General features: G+C 39.2%; 1 protein-coding gene across 2 annotated transcripts in view; it reads right to left on the bottom strand.

Annotated features, from left to right (window-relative positions):
• Nucleotides 1-3718: 3718 nt before the first annotated feature.
• Nucleotides 3719-22462, bottom strand: part of LOC107659138 (ubiquitin carboxyl-terminal hydrolase 10-like) — a 43454-nt gene continuing 24710 nt past the window's right edge. The window contains exons 2-15 of one of the 2 annotated variants that reach the window (XM_016447971.1): nucleotides 21245-21313; nucleotides 20403-20448; nucleotides 19977-20036; nucleotides 17900-19105; nucleotides 13161-13252; nucleotides 12946-13055; nucleotides 12122-12180; nucleotides 11937-12037; nucleotides 10466-10565; nucleotides 10186-10363; nucleotides 8556-8721; nucleotides 8003-8147; nucleotides 5868-5933; nucleotides 3719-3983 (exon numbers count right to left, since the gene is read on the bottom strand). In XM_016447971.1, coding sequence (XP_016303457.1) covers nucleotides 3796-3983; nucleotides 5868-5933; nucleotides 8003-8147; nucleotides 8556-8721; nucleotides 10186-10363; nucleotides 10466-10565; nucleotides 11937-12037; nucleotides 12122-12180; nucleotides 12946-13055; nucleotides 13161-13252; nucleotides 17900-19105; nucleotides 19977-20036; nucleotides 20403-20448; nucleotides 21245-21313 — 2586 coding nt within the window. In that variant the 3' untranslated portion in view covers nucleotides 3719-3795. The remainder of the gene's footprint in view (nucleotides 3984-5867; nucleotides 5934-8002; nucleotides 8148-8555; nucleotides 8722-10185; nucleotides 10364-10465; nucleotides 10566-11936; nucleotides 12038-12121; nucleotides 12181-12945; nucleotides 13056-13160; nucleotides 13253-17899; nucleotides 19106-19976; nucleotides 20037-20402; nucleotides 20449-21244; nucleotides 21314-22462) is intronic. The other variant, XM_016447972.1, reaches the window with a different exon arrangement.

Genomic DNA, 22462 nt, shown 5'->3' with positions numbered 1-22462 from the left:
AAATACACTCTTAAGCTTTAAGTGTATGAGCCATTTGTAAAACGACCACTTGGTTCGCATCATCATCTAATGCAGTGAATTTGATATAGTGTATTTACATCGCCTACATTTTTGTGTAACTTATTTTAAACACAAATGTAACCTTTACAACAAAAGATCAGTGCCAGGATATCTCTGTTCTTTTCATATATATTCTGGCTATGATCATCCACTCCAACCCTAGACTGCATCTCCTGTACCAGAACTTAAACTGTATTATGATATTAACAAAGAAAATTCCACATTTGAAAGCAAGGACCAAACCTGTGTGGAGAAGCATGAAGCAGGGGAAGCTCTTTTCCTACAAGTGATGAGGCCGACTTTACAAGACAAACAGTGAGGCCACGTAAACCAGAAAGTGCACACTGGAAGAACAGGCAGCCAACTGAGCCACAAGTGCATGCAGAACAGTCAGACAGAGAACATAAGAACTATGGCAAAAATGTGGAATAGGACAAAGAAAAGCAATTTTGAAATTCAACCTACTTTGGTTAGTTTACAATACATGCTAAGGAGGAATTGCAAGGATCGGTTTCTTTTTATTTCATGTTTGCTCATGGTAACGCTGCACATTCCTCAAGAGAGAGGGCAACACGCGACGGAAAAGACTACATTGTTTGCACAGCCTCATTCGAAAGGCTTCAGACTTGAATCTACTATAGAAATAAAGCTTGCCACAATTTATTTTTTATTTGAACAGTTGACAAAAGTAGAAGGCTGAAGGCCAAGGATGAGACACAGCAAGAGAAACAAACAAGACAAGATGAGCACATCAGATGTGACCAAGTAGGCGTCAACACATTAAAACCAACAGTCAGGAAGAGTGGTGATTTTTCCAAAAGCTTCTTCTGGTGATGAATCAGCATGTCAACTGAAATCAGGTCAAGTTCTTGAACGGTGCATATGAAGACCTCAAAGTTTGGGAGGTTGGGGAAAAAAATACTTAATTTGTACATTTTATCCTCTAGCAATCATACGAGGCAACAGCGTCTGTTTATATAGAAGTTCTGTATCCTTTGGTTTCGCATGGGGATGCGTTCCTTGTGTCCTTCTGTAGATTCAAATAAACCAAATTCAAGAAGTTCAAAAGGTCACACGGTAAAACATGACTTGGCAACTGTAATCAAGCAATTGAAAGGAAAAACCGACAATATGTACACAATGAAATAATTTCAGATGGCAAGAAACCGGGATTACATGGATTCGAGGGAAGATTCTGACTGTGCTCGTGTTGCTGGGATAAAATAAGCTCATTCAGATGGATGTGAAATTCATGCTCTGCATTTCTAGAGTGGAAAGAGGAGTTCACACCAGCCTAACCTGTGGTCTGAGGCAGGAGTGTGTGAAGAGCTCAGCTCAAAGGATCTGTTCCTGGAAGCGACGTGTTGACTTTCTACAATCGCCAACAACAAAAATTGTGCGCATTTGCGAGGGGCTAAAATGCACGTACCACTTGTGTAAAGATTGAATATACCAAGTGTTAAGCCTGAAGCATTCCCAAAAAGTTCTTTGTTATTAGAGGTATATTCAGTAATAGGTTGATGGACAAGAATGAGTGCAGAGTTTTCAAACACTCATTCAAACCACTTCTATTTAGCTCATTTGATGATTATTTGAGCTTCCAACAAACTTAGTAATTTCAGCTGAAACAAGATTTTCCACCAAAGTGAGTGTAGAAAATGCAAAAAGTCTATCAATTCTGGGCCTAGGAAAGTAAAGCTATGTTACGGTGTTAGTTATTAAATCAAAATAACTTTTCTTCATGTCAGTGATACTTTTATGTGGAAAATTTTTGAATTAAAAAAAAAAAAAAAAACTAACTGAAATAAATAAGGTCAAGCATAGTACTTATAACTTTATTCATTGTTGTGCTTTAACCTTGGGTCATTTCCTTTCAAAAGATCAATTTAAATGGAACAGAAACTATGTGAATGGGGAATGAAGAAAAACTGGATGAAAAAAAAAAATCAAAATACAATCAGGTATAATATTGATGATGCAATGTCTCTAAAACAGACGCAAACATAATTTGCTGTTTGTGCTCATCTGCGGTTGCACTTAACGCTGCACACGGAGCCTCAACATGTACATCACAGGCTGACTGCTCGGAGCGGGCTAACATACAGAATGAGATGCAGACCAGATGTATCTCAACACAGCTCCCTCTCGAATCTTGGCAGGAGTGGCTCAGTTCTTGCTGCTCTACTGACATCAAAAGGCAGCCAGTGGACAGCGGATACACTTTACTGATATGATACAGGAAAAGACCGAACAGAACTAATGAAAGATGGCGAGAGGGAACAAAAAAATAAAATAAACACGAGTCAATGTTCATGATGGAGTCTTGGGACATCTCTGGTATCTCGCCAGCATGAAAGTACACAAAAAGCCTAAAGAACAAGCACAACCCCCCCCAGGGAGCGGATTAAGGTGACGGCCGCCAAGATTCAGATTTTTGCATTTAATACTTTTAAAACTTAAATATCTGCAAGAAATGCGCAAACGACGCATCTGCCTTTTTTAATCAACCGTTTTTTGTTTTTTTTTACGTGCACAAAGCTTTTGTAATCATTTATATCCTAAAGCGCATTAAAATTGTAAGATAGTCATTCTAATCCTACACCCAAACATCACACTGAAGCTCTCTCAAGCCAAGAAGCCCATTTTAGTTTTTTTTCGTTTTGCTTTTTACCATTTCAGCACACTGCAGCACCCTTTCTCCAACCCGCTATCTTTGTTTTTCCCATGACTCAAGTGTAATCTAGATCTGAAGCATCAGGATTGAGAGAGAAATGGGGGAGAGAAGAGGTTGTGGTGGTGGAGTTGACGTGTCTTGCTTGTGGAGTCGACAAACTCCTACATTGAAATCTATACAAATTTTGGTAGCTTGCTGGTGTTGGGACACTTTGATGCTCTAGTCAAGAATTTAACAGGCTCCACTTAACTGCTGCAAATTAGGCTGACATCTCTTCTTGCTAAAAGGCAAAACACTACATATTTTTTCCTATGCCATTTAAAAAAGTAGATTAAACAAAAAAAGAAGAGAAAAAAAAAAAAAAGATTTTCTCCAGCAGTCCATCAGCCTTAACTGGTTTGAGTTCTTTCAGCCGGGATCCTCTCTGGCCAGTCAACATGAGGCTGTGGACGTTTGCAGTGATTCAGGTCTGTCTCTCCGAACTGGAGCGTTCTGCAGTGCTAACATTTCTCCCCTCAGCTTCTCCAGACCCACACGAGGCCGTGTGCAAAGGGGGCAAATGAGGCTGACATCTCTTCTTGCTAAAAGGCAAAACACTACATATTTTTTCCTATGCCATTTAAAAAAGTAGATTAAACAAAAAAAGAAGAGAAAAAAAAAAAAAAAGATTTTCTCCAGCAGTCCATCAGCCTTAACTGGTTTGAGTTCTTTCAGCCGGGATCCTCTCTGGCCAGTCAACATGAGGCTGTGGACGTTTGCAGTGATTCAGGTCTGTCTCTCCGAACTGGAGCGTTCTGCAGTGCTAACATTTCTCCCCTCAGCTTCTCCAGACCCACACGAGGCCGTGTGCAAAGGGGGAAAACACTATTACAGAAAAAGCTCCACTCCGGCGGATAATGCCGGTGGCTTTATTCACACAGAAACGGCCCGATCGGACAGCAATGCACTAGTAACTCACACGGGTGAGAGAGAGAGAGAGAGAGAGAGAGAGAGAGAGAGACTGCATGTAAACGTGTTTGAATGTACATCTGTGTGTGTTTGTTTGTGTACGAGTATGGTTTCTACAGCAGGTCCACACGACGGTAGTACAGCAGGTAGGCAGTGCGCTCTGCAGTCTGCTTCACCACCTGATGCTGATTGATGATCTTCACCGCCTGGTCATCAATGCGCAGCCAGCCGTTCAGACCGATGTGGAAGACATCTGTAGTGTAGTGGCCACCCGTGGCACTGTTCCCATGGTGATAGACGACTGAGGGAAAAAACAAAGAATTCAACATGTAAAAAAAAAATAAAACTAATTTCTACTCAAATTTCCAGCAAATCGTATCAACCAATAGATTTTGCCGTCACTCCTATAGCGTGGTAGATATTTTTGTGCAGCTACGTAAAAATACAGTGCCAGATGTCCAAAACAACTCATTAGGCGGCAGAAGTTTGTGGAGTTTAGCAGTTTACAGTAGCTAAAAGATGTCACAACCTCTAGCATTACACAATTCAACTCATGCGGTCACAGGTGTGCATATGTTGCTTTTTTAATAATGAATCCAGACTGGATTAGTCACATTTCTGACTTTTTTCCCCCTTGTGTTTGACTGTTGTTTTTGACTCAAGTTTGGCATCAATGCAAAACAGCTTCACATTATGCAAGACTTATGAACCATCTGTTTTTCATCTACAGAGTCCCAAATAGAGAAAATTTGATTAAAAGCATTTCATTTGTACAGCATTAAAAAAAAAGGGCATTAACTACATAGTAATTATAGCAAAAATAATTGTAATATATTGTACAGTGATTCATTGGTTATACCAGCAACTTTAAGCACAGTTGTTGGGAATCTCGAATCACCATTCCACATTCAAAACCTTGACAGATGAAATTACCATTTATTGCACAACCCCTGCACATTATCAGGAGATTTGATGCTTTCCTAAAAACATGCGTTTTTACATAAATATGTAACTTTGGGCTCCTGGAGTGCATGTTAAAAATCTGTACATGCTTCACAGGCTACAATACCTTAAAAAACCTTTAGATTGATTTCTAAACCTCTTCTCCAAAAGTACAAACTACAACAAGCCCTACATAATTAATGGTGCTCTAACATCAATCGCACAAGAAAATTGGCAGAATACAGACTTGATAGAACACGTTCAACATTTACTGCAGTAAACTCTTGGCTGTTAGTAACGTTTACAGTAAGGAAAGGTGAAAAATCGTGTATGCTATATCACAGGCGATTAAATTAAAAATTTAGAGACGATAATTTCTCTATTTTCCGAACTTACCAGATGCTCAAACATGGGAAAACAGTCAGAAAAGAGGCTTCAGGGAAATTTATTGATATGGCAACTGTTGCTAGGGGTTGCTGGACAGGGCTACCCGACAAGCATGGAGCCACTTTTTCCCCTCAGAAAGGAAAATAATCTACAATTCACTCCTGGAGGTGGGGAAAAAGGAGAACATCTCCCGTAAGGGAAGGCCATGGAGTCGTGTGTGGGGGCAGAGAAGAGAAAGACAAGGCCTAACTAGTCAGCAACAGGAAGGTGCTGGAAGGATGGTGGTGCACGTCTTGATGACAGTTTGCTGGAAGCCGTAATAAAAGAATTTGCACATAGGCCTGTCAGGTAAGCTAATATAAACAGGATTAGTATCTAAAGGGGGTTTAAGATCCAAATGACAAATCACTGGCCAGGGGATGTTGTGCCACACCGTGTAGCTGAGGGCCATTTTTAAGTATCATCAATGTGTACAGAAGCTCATAGCAAACCAGCCTGCTTGTCTTTCCCCTATTTCCTTAAATGTAGTTATGCCTGTGACTCTATCAGATGAACTACATTTTTTTAAACTCTTAGCTATCACAGATCTGAAAACAGATAGCGAAAAGATCCTTAGTGTCATTGAAATGCATGTTAACATCCAGATTACTAAAGCACCAGCGACGCCGTTGTCATACTGTACCAGTAACATCATCTCATTGCTTTACAGAATGGACCAAAACACAGCTGTTACTGATTTTTAGTTGTTATTGACAGACAGCTTAGAATTTAGGGCTCAATGCACAACTGCACCATAAAGAGTAGACTTAAATGTGTGGTTGCAGCATAACAAAGGAATAAAACAAAACAAACATACCTGCAAAGAGCCTGTAGGTTCTTTGGCCTTTCAGAGTTTTGCCCCGCACCCCCGGTGACAAGAGATCTGAAAATCATGATGAATCATTTTAATATACAGCAGCAGTTTTACAGCTGGCCAACTTAAACTATTAGGATGATCCATTTGATAGTTCTGAGAACCAGCATCACACAAAAAGAAAGAGAGAAAACACTCAGTACATTTAGAAAACTTAAATTGAACGCAGATTAGTTGTTCTGAATAGAGTCCAGATAAATTAACATGCAGACTGGCGTTTATGGTTCCCAAATGGAGTTCTAACCTACATTCATCAGCAGGAAGTTATTCACAGAGATGTCTTTATGCTGCTCCCTCATTAGCGCTCCTTTATTTTTATTTTTTTATTTTTCATATTTAGTGGGGAACCTGGGTCCGTATTCATGAAAATTCTTAGTGCAAAGAGTTGCAACCAATCACAATCTTGAAAAAAATGCGTCATACCTAGTAATGGGGTCAGCCCCGCCTCCTCACTAAGATGAAAGTTTTTGTCTTTTCTCCGCTCAGAGTTGCTCTCAGATTGGTCCTGAATCACTCTTAAGCTAAGATTCCAACTTAGAACGTTTTAAGCTAAATTAGGAGCTCTCTGAGAGGAGCCTTAGAAGCTTTAATACGGGCCCAGGTCTCTACGTGGGTAGCAGAATTGACCTAATGGTAAGCCCCTCCCCTCGAACGTAGATGAGCCAATGGCAGTCGAGTATCAATTGCACAGGGAGCGGAACTCGGACATCTGTAGGTCTCAGCGCCATAGAGAAATATTGGAAGATCCGAAGCTTGCATCGTTTTTATGGAGTGTATGCTTCAAAAATGGAAAAACGATGTGCCTAGGGTACTTGTAGCACTTATTTCAGGTATCTTGAGAGGATAGGCAATGGAATTTATTTTATTCTATTTCCTAAACCCAAACAAAACAGAGCAAAATGTCCCAAAGCATTCACCCCCAATCCCAATGAAGATAAAAACGTTTGTTTTCTGGTTGTCATACTCTCATTAAGTTACAATTTTCATCTGCTCAAACAGAACGTTAATGTCACCTTGTGCTTTAGCAAGGTATCTCTGGCTAAAACTAGCTATTAATGTCATCTTGTGCTTTAGCAAGGTATCTCTGGCTAAAACTAGCTAACGTTAAAGTTAGTGAGTCCATACAAACCTAAATTGCGGACTGCTCTCGCATCTTGTACAGTGTAGGGCAAAAACACAAACGAAGGTCTACATTTCACGGTCTCTTCATATAAAACTGGTTAAATGTAAATTAATTTAATTGTACTCTGCGATACATGAACGGTGTTGATCCGTGATGTTGTTATCTGCGATCGTGACGAACATAACATGAGGCTTCTTCCACTTGCACTGTGATCTGTAAACCCTCACTTCCAAATTAATACCCACAATATTTATTTTAAAATATTTTATATATCCCTCCATGGCATATTTAAGTCCCACTTGAATGGTGGTCCTTCTATGTCCAAAATTGATCAAAAAGATATAGGGACAAGGTTTTCACACTGACAGCAGCTGTCATTGTAAGACAGTTAGCAACTCCGTTTGTTTGTCCGAGTTCACAACAGTAACTAAGGGGGGCAGGGCTTACCGATAGGTCTATTGAGAGCACATGTAGAGTTTTGCTCATAAACACAACCACACTCTCCAGATTTTCAAAGTAATGGCGTATCATCTTGGAACAATCCATTAAAATAGAGAGATTTCTCAAGTAAAACTGTGTGAAAGAATAGAGACTGGACCTGCACAGTGCATGTGCACAGAATGAGGAAAATGTGTGTGGAAGATAGAGACTACGAAGTAATGCGACCATCTCAGATGTGAATGGCACGGTTAGCTTATAACATTCTTTATAAAGGTTTTACTTTTGCATTATTCAAAATATTTAGTAGTTAGAGGTTACTATCAAAATAAAATGGCATGCAGTGACAGTGAGATGCAGTTGGCTGAAAACAGGAATTTTTTCTCTTGATGTCACCTAGTAAAGAACAAGCACACCTGAAATCATGCAATCTAACTGAGTAGTTGGTGAAACCTGCTAAAATCAATGTGATATCAGCAAAATAGCTTCAGTGAAGAAATAAAAATGAAATAAGCACCTTTACTGATCTCCAGGTCGACAGGGTAATCAATATTCTTGACCAGTTTTTGACATCCACCGGTCTTCTCAAAAACAAATCTCTTAAGGTGAAGCACCAGCACTGGAGGAAGCTCCTCAAGAGTCACTCTCCGGCTGATCTCAATCTAAAGCAGAAAAAGATGATAGGAAATCAGCCACAGGTTTCAACTTAATCAGCATCAACATTAAAACTTTCTCCTATTCCATCTAAATATGAAGAGTTGATAATTAGCCATTTGTAGGTTTATTTCCTATTCTTGAGTACCAGTCCTGAGCTCTGGCACCATGAGCAAATATTTGAGCAACTGCACATCACAAATGAGGGGACAAGTTTCACATTGTTTAATACATTTATAAAACACAATTCTAACACAAGTAGACAGCTACAAATTTAGCAGTAATGGTATTAAAATCAATCTCAGGTTTCAAGGGGAAACATCAATGCAGGGTAAAGGGAGCCCGTCAACAGCTCACAGAAAACCTAACAGACACATTTGTGGGTAGATGATGTTTACTGATAATGATTCACACACCTCCTGTTTGCTCTTAGTGGTGTAGCCCTGAACGGACTCCCGCGCCACCAGTACCTCCAGGGCCTCTTGGACTGTGTGGATCTTCTCTGATTGGATGTCCAGCTGCAGCGTGAAGAAGGGCTGCAAGGTGGCTGACTCTTTTGAGCTCTGCTGGTATACCACAGATCTATTTAAAAGAAAGAAAAAAAAAAAAGATTTAGAAAAAGAATAAAATAGTAAACCACTACTCCCTGTTACAAGAACAAGATAAAAGGTCCAACTAAACAATATTAAAGAAATTAAAGTAAATTTTCAATTTTTCCTTTCTCTTTGGAGCAATGTGTCGTCACGAGCCGCAGGGTTTAATTTGGATTTGTCTGTGCATGTTTTTTTTTACACTCATAGATTTTGTTACCATTGCCATGCATTATAAGACAGATAGACTCCAACGGTTGGACTTAAAAATCATCAAATGTGTTCTACTGAAGAAACAAAGTCACCTACATCTTGGATGCCCTGGGGGGTAAGCAGATAAACATCACATTTTCATTTTTGGGTGAACTATCCCTTTAAAGGTGCTGTATGTAAGTTTTTTACTTTACTAAAGCATAAAAATACCATAAAATGTTTGCAGATATTTAAGAAACATGCCAAGTTAACATATTTGTTTATCTGAAAAACAATGCTACAGTCAGTTATTTTCCTTTGAAAATGTGCGTTCCGGGCCGGAATGTCGGTCTCCGTTTTGGTTTGTGAAACCCGCCCACTGCCAGTTTACCCAATTGTATTTCAGCACCCCGGGATGCCAGTTGGCGGGAAACACAGCGCATTTCATTTCAGTCATGGAAGCTGGCAAACGAAAGGGGTCAGAGTGGGAAATACAACTTTCTGCCCATCCTAAAAAGCCTCGACATCCATCCAAAAAACTTTATGATCAAAAACAGTATAATAAAAGCAGAATAAATATTGTAGATGCGTTTGAGAGATGGTTGTTCGTGTCGTCAATCTGGCAACCTGCGTGTGCGTCAAGTCTGAGGAGGGGGGACCGGATGAAAAAAACCCTCTCCAATATTTTGAATTTGGACTGCAACACCTAGGTTCAACCACTCGGTGTCAATCCTACATACAGCACCTTTAAGCCTTGACGCCCCCACACGTTCAGGCGTCTGCATTTCTGCAGCCACCTAAATTAGCTGGCCGGTGGTGGTGAGCCACAGGGCTTGTTATTCTGTAGTGAATTGTTTGTAATGGCTGCAGCCACACAGCTTGGAGGAGCTTCAGGACAGCAAGATGGGCTGAAGATGGCACCACACTCACTGAGCTCCTGTTTCATACCACACTCTGCAGTATGTGCCAATGAAAAGGCCAAACCCAATGGTGCAATGGCTTTTCTTTTCCACAAGTTTATTTTTCTTGTAGAAGTGCTGCATATCTGTCTACCTCTGAGATTTGATGTGTCGAAAAGTTCAGGTGCCTCATAAAGCCACTGTTATGAGGATTACAACTCTGCAGCAGTGGTTCTCAAGCCTTTTTTTAAGACCAGATAGAGCTTTTGAGGTTGTGTAGAATAGAATATAGGAGCTTTTACAACTATGGATACACAGAGTACCAGCTTGACAATAGCTGACGTGAAAATGTGCTCAAGGCCTACCTGATGTGGCCACCAAATATGTCGGTGATGGGAGTGTGGATAAAATCTGCCTGCCGGGTGATGGAGGTTTTGTTTCTGGGCCCGACCTGTTCCCATTCATCATCACTGCCTTCCTCCTTCTCAGCAGGGTCTACCTCCACTCCAGGCTGAGACTCGGGCCCATTTGGTGTGGGGGCTTCTGTTCAGAGATGGAAAAAGACAATAAATTTAGAGTGGGCAGGACACCAGTAAAGAGCCTGATTTCTCCTGCAATTAATGCAGAAATCAGAAGGGAACGTACTCTCTTCCTGTGGAGAGATAAGCTTCTTCAGTGCCAGCATTTCCTCATGCAGTCCATTTAAAATGAAACCAAGGTACTCCTCCGCATCCTCCTGGCGCCCCTGAGAAAGACAGAAATCATTAACACATGCTAACAGTGCCAAACCTTACTCATGCCACACTCTTTGACTTTGTTCCAAACAAAACCAGTTACCAGTCAGACAATGACCAAATTTTTGAATGTAAGTACTATTTTCAGAAATTAGTGGCTTCCAAGGCACCATAAAGCCTAAAGACTAATGAGAACCAAGTTATATTTTAATCCAATGACTGCAATGCATATTTCTTAGTAAAACTGGATCAAGAATAAATTTCAATAACTTTGAATAAAGTTCTTTCAAATCAACTGCCAAATGGCACACATGATTGTGGGAAATCATAGGCGGGAAGGGAAAATGTATGTCCAATTCGGACATGCCCTGATGCCGTCCATCCTCTATATACTGTCCGCAAAAGTAGTATTTCTCAGGTACACTCTTGTTCTTCCACATCCGGAAGACTGTGTATCTAAAGATTCAGCTCATTAACTGAGGTCTTTATCTTACAGCATTGATCTTGTTCATCTGAGGACACACATTCCTCAACATTAGTGAATGTGCAGACAGATACAAAAAGATATGGAACAGGAAGGTCTTGTCCTTGGATGTGCCAAGCACGAGTGTCTATAATTATAGACACTAGTAAATTGTTGGTGGTAATTACTAACAAAAATTACATGAACTAGATTTATAGTAGTTTAATTTTTCTTAAAGGGGTCATATGATGTTGCTAAAAATAACATTATTTTGTGTATTTGGTGTAATGAAATGCGTTTATGCGGTTTAAGGTAAAAAAAAACATTTTCCACATACTTCTGGAACAGTGTTGTAAATACAACTTAACCACTGATTTCTAGTCGTGTCCTCTTTTGGAAGGCCAAACTAAGTTTTGCTTTCACAACGAAACACAGCGGGCAAGAGTGAGCAGAGGCCAGCGGCTAGAGTGAGCGGCGGCGGGCTTGCAGCAACCACATGTGACGACGCCGGGCTGGACTCCACTTCGTCCAGCGGCAACAATACTACAGCGAGAATAAAAGTTACGCCTTCTTTCTTTGCGTGAACATTTGGGCGGCGTTATGCAAATCTTCCCACATCGTGACGTAGACATGTGGGGGCGTGTTAGAACGAGGCGTTTTAGGTAGGCGTGGTTGACTTAACTTTAATAAAGAATATCTCTTTGGATTTGAGACTTTAGTCTTTGCAACTTTACAGATCTTCTTTATGCACCAAGAGCTTGTAACACTTCAAAGAGAAAGGAAAAATTGAAATCGCATCATATGACCCCTTTAAGATAAAGGAGACATTCAAAATGTGTACCACTGGACACCCTCAAAAAACATGACCGAAGCAAAACCCACACTTTATTAAAATCAGCCCAGTTTTCATAATGCTTACCTTCTCAGAAAGGCTTGATTTGATGAGGGTGAGTTTATAGATATATGTGGGTTCAAAAGGAGCACCCACTCTAAGGTCTTTCATTATCTTCTCTCCAGCAGCTAAAAAAGAAAAAAGGATAATGTAACAAATACAGAAAGTGGAATAAAAATATTTTTTTTTAATCAACTCTGGAAAGACTTTACCTTGCTGTTTAGCCTTGGAAGGGACAGGCATATTGCTGAACTCATTCACAAGCCGAACACTACAAGACATAAGATTATGGTCAATTTATTAAAAATGAATAAAAAAGGCTATCCTCTCATTTCACTGCATGCAGTAAATGGCACGAAGCAGCAGACAGGCTATTTCTTCTCTTCTTTAACAGCAGTTCACCAATCTTTTAATAGTAATTTTATAGTAAGTGGTAAGCAGACAGCACTAAAAAGTGGATTTGGTCCCAGAAATGTATTTTTTTATTTTTTGGGACAGGAATTTGCTGTGATTTGCACAAACCTATGTTGATTAATTGAAGTCAATCAGAGTAGTTCAGCTACAGTCAGGTCCACATATTTCATATTTAACATTTCCATCTTAATTTGAAACTTGTAAGCAAACTAAAAGATAAGACTGTTCATTTATTATGAATGATACATCTGGTATCAGTGTACAAACAGATGCTTCCCTTCATATTTCACTCCAGTTAAAATCAAGGCTCACTTCTGAATGGAGAATTTCCAGTTCAATTAAGTTTGAAACTAATGTATGCTGTGGATGTTTGGTAGTTCTGGTCTAAAAAGAATTATGTGGTGGCATATGACATATAATCTTGCATTATAGATAAGACCTAAGTTTAAAATCAATCACACTTGTGCCTCTTTCTAATTTTGAATGTAGTTTAGGCATTTTAAGCTGGTAAATGCACGGAATGGATATCAAGTTATAACTTATTCCAGATCCAGGCCACAACACATTGTATAATAACAGAAATAATTACTTAATTAGGGCAGCAAAGTAGCCTGAAACTTACAAGTTATCCATCATGGGTGTGGATGTGCAGGGTCTCTGAGTCTCAGTGAAAAGGGGAATAGACTTCATCAGATGATACATGGGGGGACATGCAATCAGGGCCTGCAGGGTCTAAAGCTCAGTGTCAAGGAAGGATAAATAAACAGGACAAGACAGGCTTGATCAAATCAGTATTGTTGAGTTTAAACAAGATCATTAAGACTGGAAGAAGGATACAGCATTGATATAGCACCAGTTTCCCTTGTTAATCAGTCCTCTTGGCTGCAAAGACACCGGTTTGTGTATCAACTTCATATTCTCGATTAATTCTAACAGATGGAAAGAAAAATGAATCATGTTTGTGGATGAAATACTAGGGATGTGCAATATTTGTAAGATGAAGTAATAGGGGGGTTGTTTGTCTTTAGGAAGCCTTGCACAAGTTCACCAGATTGTAAGCGTTTCTTTGGGGAGCATTTACATGAGATTGTTTTTTAATAGAAAAATATTTAACTAGATACAGTCTAAAGACAAGTCTGGACAAATTAGTAAATCATCGTAAACCATCACTTGCCAGTGGAGTGGAAAATTATGCAATGTCCATCAATCTAACCTTGCATCATGTGACTGGTGCACATGAAGCTAACTGTGGCAAAATTGAGGAGAATTTTGTACCACGCCTAGGAAGGGAGACTGAAATAATGGTACAGCTCCCATGGTAACGTGGAAATCTGAATTTATCAACATTTGAATAGAATTAAAGTGTATTTTTCAGTTTTGCTATGCATGTCAAATCACTATCTTCCCCTGAGCAGAAAAAATGTTAATGTTACTCTGTCAAGCTGATGGGGATGCTCAAAATACAACCTATTTTACTTGCGACAAATACTGAAACTGAAACATCAATTGGGAATCGATTGGATGGTTTAAAGTGTACTAGCTATTTGCCTATTGTTTAACGTTGGCCAATAGCCTGTCACACGAGTGACATCAGAAAAGTAATCTGATTTATAATAATGATGAACTACACAATTAATTAAATAATAATAATAAAAAGGACAAAAGGAAATGGGGTCAATTTTGATTTCATGTTGATTTCAAAGTTACCATAGTTAACAAACAGCAAAGGTCATTTAAGCTTGTAGTTTTGGGTGTCTGTGGCTAGACAGATTTCAACCAGGCCAGATCACATTCATTATTAACTAAAACCAGCAGCTAGAGTAGAAATGCAATCTGAAAGCCAAACAAAATGCATAATGGCACTTTTTTTTTTATAGATTTACTCTGAAAACTAAAACTAACATATGAGGGCAGCCAATGGTCAGGACAAGAGCTGCCATTCCTCTCCACTTAGTGCCTGTCCAAGTGTCTTACATCAAAAGAGATTAGCGAGTGACAAAAGGAATGCTGATGGAAAGACACTTGTTTCACAACCACCATTTTTTGCTCAAGTATATATGTATAATAAAAAACAGATTCACAAGATTATAAATCCCATCTCCATTAGCAGCCTTGAAGAAAAACACATCTGAAATAGTCACATAAATGCCATCAATCAAGCAGACGCTCTTCCTGTTATGCAACAGAACATGCATTTACCCAGGAGAAGAGTCTAGAATGTTCGAGTGGCACATAAGCCAATGCTGAGATCAGTAGAATGTGTCCAATCATAATACAACAAGTCTACACAATACACCAGGTAGTCGTTTTACAAGTCTGAGATTTTGAAATTATCACCGTTTTCTTGCGCAAGATTTCTCATATTTGAGGAACAGCAGGGGGAACCCAAAGAAGGATTTAAAGCAGTGGAGAGTTTGTGATTGGTTCCAAAATCAAGAAATCGGGAGGACAGTTTTAAAATGAGCAGTAGCCATTGTAGCCAATCAGCAGTCAGGCTCTGGATGAAAAACCACCCTGCTTTTTGTACTTCAGATGGAGACAGACTGGGATTCCCATGAATTCTCATTCTGAGCATTGATGTTAGCAATATGATGAGTAAACAGCACCTGGGTGGGCCTTTCCCTGAGACATGTCATGATTAATTTGAGCAACAGGATGAGAAAATGTGTTTTTTAAAAGAACTGTGAGCAAAGAGGTCCTAATAGCCTGTCTGGAGTGTTTAGGAGCTACAGAGGGGGCTTATGGGTGCAGCCAGCAAATCAGCAAAACATGCTGCTGCTGCCGCCATCTTGTGGACAGAAACATGAATCACTGAGTCAAAAGGAATAGTTTCAACATATATGAACTTTCTGTCATTATTTACTCATCTTCATGTCATTCCAACCTCACATTTTTTGCTTTTCTGAAATACAAAAGGGAAATCTAAGGAACATTTACTCCGCTTTCTTCTATATAGCAAGAGATCACTGGCTGCATCCAAAAGTACATACTTCCCTACTATATAGTAGAAGAAAAAAATATATAAAATAAACAGTATGTGAAGACAGTAGTAATGTCCAAATTCACGTGGAATACAGTACAAGATGAATGTACCACTTTCATTGTGTTTTTGTCATTTTTGGACCTCGACAGACGGTCACTATAAATAGTCATTGTAGGCAAAAGAGCAGCTTGAAGATTTTTTTTAAAGACAGAAATAAATAGCACATGGTTTGATGCAAGGAGAGTGAACTTTTCAGAAATTTCTTTAAAGAGTTGATTCCATTTTAACAGATCAACACTGAACATTTAAATTCTAAATAATCTAAAATGTCAGCAAACAAACGTTAGCTTGTTAATAACTAGGACATTTCTACCTAAACCAAGGTTTATCAAAATATGCTGCGGCCTTGATCATGTCAACCATGTGAAACATTGAAAAAAAAACAAAAAAAACAAAAGGAATAGTTCACCCCAAAAATTTAAACTCATCAATTATTCACCCTCATTTTGCTCCAAACCCATAAGAATCCTTAACTTCAAAACAGAAATAAAGATGTTTTTAATGAAATCTAAGAGATCTTTATCCCTCCATTGAAAGTCTGCTCACCCAAAATTTTGACACGTCCAAACGTTAATCAAGTCACAGTAAATGTAATCCATATGAATAAAGCGGTTATTCCAAGTCTTCTGAAGACATGATCGCTTTATAAAAGGAACAGAATTTAGATCAATATAAATTGATTGATCAAAGCACATACATCAACACATCAACTAGGCTTAAACGTGCTTGTATGACACGAGAACAAACCTCATTGTAAGTATTGTTGAGCTTCTGTTTACAATATTTTATTTGCTCCATGAATTTGCATTGACCAAACTTGGAGAATAAAAGCCTAAATTAAATCTGTTCATCATATAGATTATTTTTAATATGTCTTTACAAACTTTCTGAAGCATTAAAGTTTTAGTGGAATAGACTTTCAATAAAGGGACAGAAACCTATCAGAATTTATTAAAGATATATTCATTTTTGTTATGAAGAACGAAAGTTTCATAGATCTGAAGCAATATGAGGGCGAGTAAATGATGACATTTTCATTTTTGGGTGAACTATCCCTGTAAGCAAACGAGTAAGCAAGCATTTGCTTTATGGTTGTGCTGATAGACAATAGTATCATGTATCGATGATAGTCAAGAGATATCGCCTGTGGCTGATGCATTTGACGATATCAAGACGATTATTATTATTATTAGAATTATCAGGCTAGTATTTTTATATCTAATTAATATTAGGGTTTATTTGTTCCATCATATTTCTTTATACACGTTTTTAGTGTCAAGCGTTATAACCAATAACACACAATCCTGTTGAGCTTATGAATGCAATGGCCAGAGGAGTTCAGAAGAGTCATGGCTGAAACAGAGATTTGTTGAGTGTGCGTGCTCGCTGACTGAATTCTGCTCTCGCGCAAATTCTCTCATCATAAACAACAAAGTGCAGATGTACGTACGATGTAAGTATAAGAGATTTATTCATCATACAGTTTAGATAGCTTCACTAATTATAACAGGAGTGTTTTTTTAAAAGTGCATAAACTCGTGCTAGATTGAAGTCATTGATATTCTTTGATAATGTAAATGTTCCTTGCTCGTTTTCTGTAGCTGCTGTTTGAATAACTGTGGAAATGTAAGTATTATATTTATTAGTAACTTAGAATGTTTTTATTAAATTATGTTAAATGCAAATTCAGTCATATTAAAAATATTTTATGACATAACATCCATATGCTACTTGACTAAAAAGATATAATGTGTGGTTAATAGTAGGGCTGCACGATTAATCGAAATTAAATCGCAAAGGCGATTAGGCAAAAGCTGCGATTGTCATGCGTATCTTTCAGTGAAGCACGGTTCTGTGATCAGCAGTAAATCTTCATCCGAAGGCCAGAGGGCGCTCTCGTGCGGAAACTCCAAATACGCCACACAGAAGAAATCAGGAAATCCCTATAGCAGTTGTTGAATAAACAGGTCGAATCAATGAAAGCAGTTCAATCTTCTGACTAATAAACACACGACTACGACAATATATGGTTTATCTGAGTTTATCTTATAATAATGTTTATTATAATAAAGTATACGCAAACAGCTTTCATAATCGCAGAACGATTTCTTCATTTTCATTATCGCACGATTATATCGTCTGCGATTATGAACACGATTTTGCGTAGCTTGTCAGTGAACTATGGCTCTGTGTAGTAAATGCTGCTCCATCTGAAAGCACGTGATGGAGATTTACTACTGATTACAGAACCGGCTTTACTGACAAGGTGCGCATGACAATCACATTCAATTAATCGTGCCGCCCTAGTTAATATATTACACTAACATTAGGCTGCTTTTAGCCTTACCCTGGAATTGGTTCACTCTCTGACAATGAAACAAAGTAAATAATTAAAATGTATTGGCAATCTCACAGGCTGGCGATAGGACGATATGACTACGGAGCACAACCAGTTAATAGACATGTTGCATGCAATACAACATTCTTTGCGGTCTGGACTTAAAACCATTAACATATTCATGTCACATTTTACCTGCCAATTTTGGGGCCATAGGGTCGTCAGACACAGGGATAGGGCCCTCGCACACCTCATTGGCCTTTTCAGGCAATTCGGAGGCAGACGGAGTGAGCGCGACGACAGTAGGCGTACTCTTCACCTCAACGTAAGCCTGAGGACCTCCAGGCAGAGGCTTGGAGTTGTGGAAGAGGCTGGCCCAGGATTTTGGGGGGTTGGCCACAGCTGCAGTGGGAACGGGCGAGACTACCAGCTGAACTTCAGAGTCAAAGGAGAGAGGGGTTACAGAGGAAGCTGACTGCACCTCGTCCATTTCAGTTGGGTCTTGGAGTCCGTCTGCGGCTCCGACAGCCGAGGCAGTCTCTGGCAGCCCGTTAGCCTCACCCGAGCCCTCGGCCTCCCTCTCATCAGTAGTAGCAGGAATTGTGGTTGTGAGGGTGGCCACAGCAGCAGCAGGGGGAAGAGGAGATGGAGGAGAGGAGCTGTGCCCTCCGTTACCCAGGAGTACTGGACTCTCTAGAGCTGGGGGTTCTGCATGTTGCTCTGCAGTCCTGGCACTCTGTGCCACCCCGCTGCTCTGAGAGGACGAAGATGAAGTAGACAAAGAAGCTGCACCGTTTCTGTCTGACAAAGAGGCAGCTCCGCTCGTCAAGTCCAATGTCAAATTGTCAGGGCTTTCACATGTCCTCTGATGGGAAAGAGGGGCGGTTTGGAGTGTGGATGTGCTGGATGTTCCAGAATTTGGGGGGATGAGTTCAGCCCCAGCTAGCACTTCCCCTACCATGTCCTCTAAACCCAGGAGTGGAGCATTTGGAGCATGTCCGTTAACCAGGCCTGAGGCCCCCACTCCATCTGTGGCCACACCGGTGCTGTTGCTGTTGGAACCCTCCAGGTAATTGTAGTATCCCGGCGGCCGTTTTTTCTTTTTCTTCCGTTGCCCCAAGCCGCCCGAAACCCCATCCATGTCCGAGCAGGCCTGGTGGCCGCCCAGGACTGAGGTCTCGGAGTTGCTGCAGCATAGGGAGTCGAAGTCGGCGCCATCTGGGATATCAGCGACTGGCGTGGCTGTTGGAAGGGCCTTCTGAGATGGTTGGCAGCCTAAGATGAACTCAGGGGCCTGAGGATTTAGAGTGCTGGAGACTTTGTACAGTGAGTCTTTCACTGCCACAGGCTTCGCATTCATTACCTCATCCACGCCAAACTCGATATGCTGGTAGTCGTCTCCTATAGATCAAAACATCTCGGTTAGATTGACATACATGTAAAAAGGCACAACAAAACTGGAATTTTCACAGGGAAGTTCTCAATTTTAAATTAGACAAGTTTCCAGTTCCAAATCTTAACTTGATTATTCAATAAGTTATACTAAAGGCTAAAAATATGAACTAAGTTGTATTCACAACAAATCATGTAGTTATTAATCAAATACAACAAATCTGATAGGATACAAAAGAAGTGACTGTGGTACTGAACTGTGCAGACTAAGCAGTGAAGGATAGTGAATGAAACGGTGTTAGTGAATGCAAGTCACAATTACTGTAAGACTTTGAGTCTTAAAAGTAGCCAGTAATCAGCGAAATCAAAGCAACCAGAAGTCATCATGGGAAGAAGTTCCCAAGCAGTGGATAAATGAATAGATAAGACCACATCCTCTGTTAGTATTCATTTTAGAGGTTTTATTTTAGGAAAGCATGAAGGACGAACTCATAAGCAGGTTGTGGACTGTCAAGACTGCCACGTTTTCAGGTGAAGTTAGAGGTCCTGAAAGACGGTCCATGAAGTCACATTCTTAGTCCACTCTTGAGATGTTATGGGTTTTGGGAGAGAATTTCCAGAAAAGTAATAAAAATAAAAATGTCAAAAGTCTCCCGCCAACTCCAAGCACTGCAGGTAGATGCATATATGCGCCACAGAGACGCCAGCACCTAGGCATGCAAAGCTCCAAAGATTAAATGGACAGGCAAAAATGAGAAGTAAGGGTTTAAAGGTTGAAAAAGGGGAAGGTTTAGAAAGCTGTCAATGTTTAAGACCTGAGTGTTGAGTTCTGCAACATAAACAGAAGAATAAGGCACTGTGTAGTGGACCGAAAACTCACCGCAAACCTGCCGTCTCAATGATTCCGTTATGTAAGGCACAGCAGGAGTGCAGTAACCTCCTAAATAATTGATACAGATGAGGGTGAAGGTCACAACTACCTGAGAGGGCAATATGATACTGTCTCGGGAAAGATTATTAGAACTACAGAGATTGGCATATAGCCTAAGGAGGTTTATATTCAACTCCGTGATGAATGAGGACCATTCTACCAATTAAGGATTAGGATGTGAATAGGACAAATGAATATTATGAATTTTGTTTTCCATGTGTGAAGATGTGAGCTATGGTCAATGCATAATACACGAAAACCATTGTGTGTGCTCATGTGGGAGTAATTGTTGTTAAGTATTTCGTAATTTATAACTCATATATTTACTTCTGAATCAATACTTGTAGCAACATTCAAGTGAGGCTTTGATCTTACCTGAGGAATGGCTGACACAGGAGACTTTATCATTGAATGGGGGAAGCTGATAAGAAATTTGCATGAGATTAAAACACATGAATCAATAAAAGTACATGTACACAAACATACCTTTCTAACCTACAAATTTAAATGCATGTTATCTGAACTAAACACTGGTACAATTTTTATAGCGTACTTTGGAGTGCAAGGCCGGAATTTAATTCGCAATTAAAACAGACAGAGGATGCAGTGTGCTAAACAACAATGACTTTTTTTGTACAGACGAAAAGGAAGGAAAAAGGTGGATGGAGAGTATGGTAGCATAACATTGGCAATGTAACATGCAAGACAGCAATGTATCTATATTTGAAGTTACATTTCCCATACCTTGTGTAACAAATTGGAGCAAGATTTAAAGTAAACGTATATGTACCATTATTATTATTATTAACTGGCATTAAAAGTGTAGTGTCAAATTCAACTTCAGATGATTCAACATTTGCACATTTAATTTTACATTGAAATTTGCCATTTAAATTTGCAATGAAACAAATGTATAAATTAAACACTGACTAGGGTAGAAGATTTTCATTTTGTGCTAAACTGCTGCACACGAGTAGGGAAAAGTGGAAAATACAAAATACAAAGTTATTTTACATAAATTAAACTCACAAAAACAAGCTCCACCTCACCACAATATCCTTATGGTAATACAGAATTATATTACATTTAGAAGAATAATGGCAATTACAAACAACAATAAAGTAAATGTAATTACTTCTCTAAAGGTTAAAAACGGCTTAGGACAGCATAACATTTCATGTGCCTTCAAGATGCATTCACGTGTGTGAATATTTTACCTCGACATAACAGCGGGGAGTCACAAAGAACTGATTGAACTCATCTGGGCTGAACTCCCCAAAGATGTACTGTGGAAAAAAATAAAAATAAAATCAAACAGAAGTACATAATGTTAGGTGACAATGATTGGTATTGATTTTAACTTTGATAATTGCAAACACAATCCTTTACTAACATTATGGCATGCTGTAATACTGAGGTGGTCTTTTTGGCATCAGAGTCAGAACCACAATGAGTGCATTATTAAATTCAGCCCACTTACAGTGTGTATACAAAAGAATCAACCCCCTTTAAAATAATCACTTTTTGTTGCTTTGCAGCCTGAAATGAAGACGGACACAGTTTTTGTTTTATCCAGCTGTATTTACTCAGTGCAGCTTATAACATCCAAGTGAAAGATCTAACACCAACATGTCATAAAATAATTAAAGGGGTCATATGATGCGATTTCAATTTTTCCTTTCTCTTTGGAGTGTTACAAGCTGTTGGTGCATAAAGATCAAATCCAAAGAGATATTCTTTATAAAAGTTAAGTCACGCCGGATCGGCTTTCACCGTGGACGAAGCGGAGTCCAGCCCGGGGTCGTCACATGTGGTTGCCACAAGCTAGGGATGCAAGGATTATAGATTTTGTTGGTACGATTATTGTCTGAGAAATAATTACGATTTCACGATTATGCATTTATTCATTTCACAAAAATTATTAATGCATAAAATCACATGGACACTCTTTAGATAATAAAGTGTTATTTATGGCTGCCTTTAGAATCAGAAATAACACAGTAACCAATAATACAGCACAAAATAATAATAATAAAGACAAAAAAATCTCTCCAATTGGAATTAAAAAGGTGACCTCTGCTCATAACAATGTTAATAAGTATTATTGATATAGGACTATTAACTTTATTTATCCCACAGGGGAAACTATTAATAATGAGGGGAATAAACTGAACTATCATTGTAATCAACTGTCATCCATACATATTCATTTTAATAATTTTTATAATAATTCATATGATTTTACATCTGGCCTGAGAAAATCATGTCTATTATTTTGGTTTGTGAAATCAGAGATCGCGCTGCGCGCACATTCAAACATTCAGGAGGACACAAACTTGTTGTGAACCCTGCCCCGTGACTTTTATTAATAAAATAGCTTAGATACTGAATTGCTACATATTCATCAGCAAGGAGAGGGTAAAATCACTGTTTAA

This window comes from Sinocyclocheilus anshuiensis, unplaced genomic scaffold, assembly GCF_001515605.1.
Source record: "Sinocyclocheilus anshuiensis isolate Anshui unplaced genomic scaffold, SAMN03320099.WGS_v1.1 scaffold87, whole genome shotgun sequence".
Lineage (NCBI taxonomy): Eukaryota > Metazoa > Chordata > Actinopteri > Cypriniformes > Cyprinidae > Sinocyclocheilus > Sinocyclocheilus anshuiensis.
Note: the sequence above shows the minus strand (reverse complement) of the source record. Positions and strands in the feature narration are given on the sequence as shown.